This window comes from Camellia sinensis, chromosome 4, assembly GCF_055761805.1.
Source record: "Camellia sinensis isolate YWXY chromosome 4, ASM5576180v1, whole genome shotgun sequence".
NCBI classification, from domain to species: Eukaryota; Viridiplantae; Streptophyta; class Magnoliopsida; order Ericales; family Theaceae; genus Camellia; species Camellia sinensis.
This window is the reverse complement of record NC_138964.1, coordinates 114581744-114589917: the sequence shown is the minus strand read 5'-3', so window position 1 is coordinate 114589917 and position 8174 is coordinate 114581744. Positions and strand designations below refer to the sequence as shown.

Here is an 8174-nt window from a genome sequence, read left to right as displayed (position 1 = left end):
ATCAAAAATAAAGTTGTGTAAAATTGAAAAAAATTAATAAAAATTACATGATTAATTTTTAAAAATTAATTTTATATGATCATCATCCAAATACATAATAAAAATTAATTTAGTAAAAAAAAAGAAATAAATGTCTAAAAGATTTATCAATTTTATATAATTTTATCTTTAGTGGGTAGAAATAATTTTTAAAAATTCAAAAATAATTTTTTAATATTTATTTTTGTTAAATTAATTTATATTTTATCAAATTGACAATTTTTTCTTTGAAAAATCTAATAGTATATTCAATTGTCTTTATTTGGAACAAGATTCAAAATTCAAGGTTAAATATGTCACAATTGAAAAGTCAAAAATCAAAATGACACAAGACCCAAACTATAGAGACTGTTAATGTAATTTACAAAAATATATATATATATATATATAAATAAATTATTATTTATGAGAGTTTCCTATAATTTATAAAATAAAATACACAAAAATTCGCTTGACTGTCGCAAGCAATTACTCTCATCATAATTTCTCTACCTTGGGACCTTTGACTTCAACCTCACACATCCCTCCCTCCCTCCCTCTCTCTCCAAAAGTTCACTCTCTGTTTAATCTGAGAATCCAATCACAGAGTTGGGTTCTTCTTCGTAGAGTTTTTTGCATACTAGAAGCTTCAAAGAACAACCCAATTTACAAGGTTAGTCTTCCTCGTATGAATCAAGTAATTTACACACCATACAAGACTAGCTGTAATCTTGAATCTGAAGTCACCATACTTTTTCTCCCCCTGTTCTTTACCTATCTTTTCTCAGTTTTCTGTGATTGAACTTTACTAGTTTCATGTTCATGTCTGATGCGCAAGTACCAAAATCTGCAAATTTCCATACCCATTTTGTGTTAAAAGCATATGGTTCTTCAAGTTTTGTAATTTTGGTTGGTGGGTAGCTGAGAGATCTTGAAAAAAGTGGCTAGGGTTTTGGAATTTGCAATTATGAAGATTATATACCTGGTTGGAATTTGGTTGTTGGGTTGTTTATATTGTTGTGCCTTGGCTTCACAAGATCGTATTCTATACGCAGATGGGGATTTTGGAACTAGAAATCAACATACTACTGTAACATATACGTATGATCGAATAGATGAGGTGAAGAAACAGTGTGCCTCTGTTTTAAACTCCGCTTCTGAATTGAAATCCGATGATAATAGAATGTATGGCATTAAAGAAGAGCTCTCTTTTATGAATGGAGATTGGTGGCAGGATGTCAATAAGGCACCATTAATGCCCTTTGATGACAGAGATGTTTCGAAGAGCTCTTCGGATCTCCGATCCCAATTGAACTTAGTATCATTTTGGGTTACAGATGTTGACCGCGTTCATCATTCTAAGAAATTTGTGAGTATTAGTGGGATTATGCAACTTGGGATAACACTAGATGGCTTATTTATAGAAAAACCTCGTGAGGGTAGTCATCGTTTTGACATATGGCCCAGTCATTCTCAGCTCTCGGTTTCTTTCCAAGGAATTTACACTGAATCGAAAGAAAATGGTGGGGATAGAGTGATGTGTTTACTGGGAAATACAGTGTTGCCTTCTCGTGTGCCTGACTCTACCGATCCATGGGAATGGGTGAAAGAATCTGGGTATCCCAATCAGCCCCCTCTTTTGCAAGATGATCAAGTTTTGCTTGTTCTCCACCACCCACAAATATTCACATTGACAAAAAGAGCAATACAAGGAAGCTTGAAGAGTTTAAACCCGAAATCAAACCTTAAGTACTTTGATGAAGTTCACATTTCTTCCGGGTTGGGCACTTCCTCAAACTATGAATTTGGCGATGATAAGATTGTGTCCAAAGCATGCAAGCCATATCCATATGAAGATAGTTTGATGAGAGGTGGCTTTGATATATATAAAGGGCTTGACTTTTGTTTAATTCTCGAGCGGTTTACCCATGGAGAAGCTATAACCATTGTGCCAAATTGGAGATGCAATGGCACTGACGATTTTTGTAGTAAGTTGGGTCCATTTATGTCAGATAAGGAGATTAAAGCCACAGATGGGGGCTTTAAGGATGTTAGACTTGTACTTCAGGATGTTCGGTGCGAGAAAGGAATTTCACGGGACAATGTTGACTTTTTGAGGGTTTCTGCGGTGTTTAGAGCTATTCCTCCATTTGAGAATCAGTTCAATGCTGCACAGAGGACTGGCTTAAATAACATGACTCTTTCTGCTGAGGGACTTTGGAGTCCTTCAAGTGGGCAGCTTTGCATGGTGGGCTGTCTTGGATTGGTTGATGCACAAGGAAATCGTTGCGATTCTCGGATCTGTTTGTATGTTCCTCTCTCGTTTTCCATAAAACAACGAAGCATATTTATGGGGACGATATCAAGCATTGATGATAAAAGTACCAGATCATTCTTCACTTTGTCATTTGAAAAGCTGGTGCGACCTGCAGAGCTGTGGGATCAATACACTGCTGCCAATCCGTATTACAGTTACTCAAAACTTGATTCAGCTGGTGTGGTCCTAGAGAAAAACGAGCCCTTCAACTTTGGAACTGTCATCAAGAAATCGTTGCTGAAATACCCCAAACTGGAAGACTCAGACGCGTTCCTAGTCAGTCTTTCTCTTCTGTCGGAAGATCTCACCCTTCAAATTGCTGCATTTCCTGATCCAATTCCTAATTCTCGTCCCCCTAGAACTGATCTCCAGATGGAGATTATCTCACTTGGTCCCATGTTTGGTCGCTACTGGTCTATGCAAAATGGTACAATCTCAGAGTTGACACCTTACCGCAGTAAAGCTGAATACACAGAAAAACAGCTTCTCCTGAATATATCGGCTCAACTCACACTTACTGGAATGCCCTACAGCAATTTCTCAAAGCTTTTCCTGGAGGGCCTTTATGATCAACATGTTGGGAAAATGTATTTAATTGGCTGCAGGGATGTTCGAGCCTCGTGGAAGATACTACATGACAGCATGGACCTTGAAGCTGGTTTGGATTGTTTAGTCGAAGTTGTTGTATCCTACCCGCCCACAACTGCCCGGTGGTTAGTCAGTCCAACGGCTAGGCTCTCGATATCTAGCCAAAGGAATGAAGACGACCCCCTCTATTTTAGTCCAATAAAGCTCCAAACTTTTCCACTTATGTATAGGAAACAACGGGAAGACATTCTCTCTCGCAGAGGTGTTGAGGGGATTCTCCGGATTCTGACTCTTTCCCTGGCAATTGCTTGTATTTTGAGTCAACTGTTTTATATAAGAGACAATTTGGATTCTGTTCCTTTCATATCTCTTGTCATGTTAGGCGTTCAAGCTCTGGGGTATAGTCTTCCTCTTATCACAGGTGCAGAAGCGATTTTCAAAAGAATGGCTTCGGAGTCTTACGAAAACCCATCTTATGATCTTGAGAAGAACCAGTGGATCTATGTAATTGATTACACAGTGAAGCTCCTGGTACTAGTTTCATTTTCACTCACTCTAAGGCTTTGTCAGAAGGTGTGGAAATCCCGTATCAAATTACTCACTCGGGCCCCTCTTGAACCTCACCGCGTCCCAAGTGACAAACGGGTACTTTTTGTAACCTTGAGCATACATGTGATTGGGTATATAATTGCTCTCATTACCCATTCTTTGAAGACCAGCCAGAGGCCGTTTCGGACAGAGCGATTTTTAGATTCTACAGGAAATTCACAAATGCTACGGGAATGGGAAACTGAACTAGAGGAGTATTTGGGTCTTGTTCAGGATTTTTTCTTGCTTCCTCAAATTCTAGGCAACTTGATATGGCAGATCCATTGTAGACCTCTCGGAAAAATATATTTCATTGGGATAACAATGGTCAGAGTTCTCCCTCATGTTTATGATTATGTAAGATCTCCTATTCCCAATCCCTACTTCTCTGAGGATTACCAGTTTGTGAACCCACGTTTTGACTTCTACTCTAAGTTTGGGGACATTGCAATACCCGCCATAGCAATTTTTCTTGCAGTTACGGTGTATGCTCAACAGAGGTGGAATTACGAGAAGCTCAGCCAAACTCTTACTATTGGGCAACGTAGGCTTCTACCTTTGGGTTCCAGAGTCTATGAAAGATTGCCTTCCATGTCATTTGAAGCGGAGCTCGTCTCTGGTGTCAATGACCATACTGAAGACATGAAGGACCGTGACGAATCTGTGGTAAACTAATACAGATTGATTGTAAACATAAATGCATAGTAGGCGCTGTTCTGGCGGTTTACTTTTAAATTCTTGAGATGTTGTTCCTTCAAAGAATGATTACAAGCATTTTTTTATCCTACATTTGCTGATTCATCGTGCCTTGTTGTTCTGTTATGGAATATTGTTGTTGTTGTCATTTTCCGTAGAAACTTTGTTGTTGTGTTCTCTGAAATAACACAAATTTTATTTTGTCACAATTTGTATTTTATAGTGCCTTAACATTAGAGGATTTAAATATGCTGTCCAGTTTGTGATGAATATGATAACAATGATTTGATTTCCATGGATTGTCCAAATTCCTCATAGGATAACATGAAACATTCTATATTGCCAGAGAAAAAGCATGTGTGGAAGAGGATTGATGTTATTACGTTTTCGTAAATTTATTACTATAATTTATGATTTCTCCCTTCTTTTTTCTTCCTAGGAAATTTCTTACTTTTCTCAGGAAAAGGAAACAAGACAAAGAAGTGGAGAAACATTTTCTCCCATTGACATACGATTTTCGTTTTTCGTGAAAAGGAGAAAGTGTTGTACGAGGATTGGCTTTATGCTATTGAGTGAGGTATGTTTTAAAATTTATTCAGAGTTTGAAACATGCTGGTGAGATTGCTTTAACTTTATTTTATTGTTTTTCTATTTAAAATTTCTTGAAAATATATTTCCAGTGATACATGGGAAACCACATAGATGGTTAAGAGTTCGGTGATATATTACATTCCTCAAAAGAAAATAACTGCTCGGTGCTCCAACCCTTGATATGCTGTATATGCCCTCGTTGCAACAGGCACACTTTCCTCATTATCCCTGCTGTTATTCATGCAATGTGTTTGTTAAAATGGCTATCTATATCGTTTTGGAAAAATGGGTTGGCTTCTGTGCTTTTTTTGCTGCCTTTTTACTTCTTTATTTCTGACCCGCCCTGTTTGGCCTCCTCCTCTCTCTCTCTCTCTCTCCTTTTTTTATTTTATTTTTTTCAGTAACGTGATACTACCACCAAATATATTTTGGGCAAAAGACTAACAAAGAATTTTGATACAGGAAGTTTAGTTGTCTCACTTGTACATTTGAGGTAATAAAAATGAAATAATTTATTAGGTAGGAATCTTCAGTTTCTCAAGTATATCTGCTGCTTCCAATAGTTTCTCTTATGCAAAGAAGGTTGGACTCATTTTGAGGTCAGTTTTGGTGGTCCAGTTTTGGACTTGTTTACAAGGTAAGATTCAACATCACAAAGCTTTCAACATATAGAAATCATACCCTTACCAAAGCAGTGGAGTGGAACCCTACGTGATGTAGTTAATTTTTCTTGTGAGATTTCATGTTACTTTACATAATTAATATATTACTTCAGCAAGTATTTGCATTAGGTATCATAGATTAGAAATAAGCTAAGGTTCCATGTCGGGGAAAGTTACTAAGAAACTGGTAAAATGGAGTGCCATTAGGACAAGCTCTCAGACACATTTGAGTGTGCACACACACATAGTAATGCCTCATTGCTGAAGCACTTGATGCTTTCTCGTTTGAGTATATGATATGTGTGCTGATCTAACCATCTTATTCTTCCATTTGGTAGACCTTGAACAAACAACATCGTTGCACTGGTTGTGGTATATGCAAGTGTGAATCATTCCTCTTCTCATTTTTTAGCATCTCAATATGATCTGGTCGAAATTATCCTTAACAGAGAGTAATTCCCAACTCATGGAAGAAAAATATGAGAATAAATATAAACTTAACAAGGATGTCTAATTAACATTAGAATCGTTATGTGATGTCCATTTCCCTTCAATGCAAGACTATAAATTGGGAACAAATCCCTCAACTCGCATATTTTTTTATTTCTATGGCTTTTCTTTTATGTAGTTCTCTGTGCAATATTTTGCAGAGTTTGCATTATGTCTCGATAAATCTAAACTCACTTGCTTTTTTGCATAATTATGGGCTGAAAAATTCGATTGCAATATATGTGGCAAGTCATGATTTCCTTTAGTTCTTCCCTCTATTGATCATATAAGTGATTGGACAACTTGAATATTGTTATATTTTAATTTTCTTTTGCATAATATGTTGTTTGTATACCTTTCAGGACGTTGCAAATGCGTTCTTCTCAAGAATAGTCGTACCTGTTTGGAAGAAGCAATGTGCCATAATCGCCTATTTGTTTTGAGGTATGTGGCGTTATTCATGCTTGTTTTGGCTCTTCTTATGCTATGATTTTAGAAAGCTTTGCACTTATAAATACTTTGTTTGCATTTTCAATAGATAACAATTTCAAAATTAATTTAAATAGACCTCTCATTTAAAAATTAAAAAAAAATATATATATATATATACTTGCATTGTAATTGCAATTAGATCTCCGCCCTCTGTGCGCATAGGGGGAACTAGTATATATAAATGAATTTATATTATAAATTCAAGTTTAGTAAGTCCTCGTTTGACAAGTGTTCTTTTTAGTTAAAAAGTCAAAAATTACTAAAAAAATAAAAGCCAATCATCCATATCAAAAAGTCAAATATTCTATTTTCTCTATACTTTTTACACATCTTTTCATAAAAAGTCATTCTAAACATATTAGTTTTTTTTAAATCACATTTTAACTACAAATTTAAAAAGTTATTAAAAAAACTTGCTCCCAAACGAGATCAAAAAAGGATTAATCTTGAATATTAATTTCCCCCCCCCCCCCCCTAAAAATGAATTTTTAGAACTACCCACATGGCAATAACAGCAGCCAGCTGAGAGACAAGTTCTCTATTGTCTGGTACAAAAAGAGGGGAAAAACAAAAAAGTAATAAGTAGAAAGTAGAAAAAGGGGCTTACATCAAGAATAATTAAATCCACAGAAAAAGAAGGGGGGCTAACTCAAGAAAACATTGCACTAGGCTTACCACTATGAAAACATTAGACAAAAAAACATATTAGGCCTGGTTTGGGCACAGTTTTTTTTTAGTAATTTTTTTAGTTAATTGGTTAAAATATAATGTAAAAAAATTAGTAATGTTTGGGATAATTTTTTAATTTTTTACGAAAAGATGTGTAAAAAGTAAAAAGAAAATGAAATCTTTGACTTTTTGGAATATGTTGTTGGCTTTTTAATTTTTTTAGTAACTTTTTGACTTTTTGGCTAAAAAAGCTACTTGCCAAACGAGGCCTAAGTCTACCCAAATAAAACTCCAAAGTTTTACCCTTGTAATAAAATAAATTTTTAATTTTTAATTTTATCAATTTAAATCTTAATTTTTTGATTTATTTTTAATGTAAACTATTTATGTATCTCTGTTAAGTAAAATTGATAGGAAAAAAAAAGATATTTTAATCATTAAATTTAATGTAAGTATACATAAAATGTCTGAAATATCATTTTTCGTTTAAGTTTAATGATAAAATATTATATTTTCGTCAATTTTACTTAACATGAATAGGCAGATGATTTAAATTAAAAAGAAATCAAAAGATTAGGATTTAAATTGATAAAATTAAAACTCAAGGTTTATTTTGTTTAGTGGTTAAACTTTAAGATTTGTTTTGTAATTTTTCCTATTTTTTTTTTCATCGAACTCTTATTTTACAGAAAACTTTTGATTTCACAGTAGGAAGCTGAAACTCTCAAAATTTTTGGTGGTCCTGTTGCTATTGCATGGTTGAAAATACGATAAGACAGCAAAAACCACTGCTTCTTACAAGGTCTAATACTAACTCCAAGTCCACTTTAGAACAAGCTAGAGATACATGTTAAAATGTGTACTTGCATTAAACCAATGGTTGAGAGGGTGGTGGAGGGATTTAAAAACAAAATTATTAAGGTGATTTTTGGTTTATTCAAATGAAGGGCTAAATTAGAATTTTTGGTTTATTCGAATGAAGGGCTAAACTAGAATCGTCATTTCATTGTTGTGTTTGGTTAGGTTAAAAAAAAAAAAAAAAAAAAAAAAAAAAAAAAAAAAAA

General features: G+C 34.6%; 1 protein-coding gene and 1 long non-coding RNA gene across 3 annotated transcripts; both read left to right on the top strand.

Annotated features, from left to right (window-relative positions):
• The first annotated feature begins 493 nt into the window (after positions 1-493).
• On the top strand, positions 494-4416 carry LOC114321315 (PII, uridylyltransferase (DUF2921)). 2 transcript variants are annotated; one of them, XM_082866020.1, is made up of 2 exons: positions 500-691; positions 1074-4416. In XM_082866020.1, the coding sequence occupies exon 2, from the start codon at positions 1202-1204 to the stop codon at positions 4184-4186; it is 2985 nt and encodes a 994-aa protein (XP_082722146.1). In that variant the 5' UTR covers positions 500-691; positions 1074-1201; the 3' UTR covers positions 4187-4416. The 2 variants fall into 2 exon arrangements, with proteins under 2 accessions (XP_028124289.2, XP_082722146.1); XM_028268488.2 differs by having other exon boundaries at positions 494-4416.
• Positions 4417-4644: 228 nt separating this feature from the next.
• LOC145789448 (uncharacterized) lies at positions 4645-7898 on the top strand. Its single transcript, XR_014327387.1, has 3 exons — positions 4645-4784; positions 6312-6393; positions 7800-7898. It is a non-coding gene; the product is annotated as an uncharacterized LOC145789448 (long non-coding RNA).
• Positions 7899-8174: the final 276 nt, after the last annotated feature.

Bases quoted from the DNA above. Each gene is read 5' to 3' on its own strand.
- LOC114321315 (XM_028268488.2), top strand. From the start codon at position 986: ATGAAGATTATATACCTGGTTGGAATTTGGTTGTTGGGTTGTTTATAT.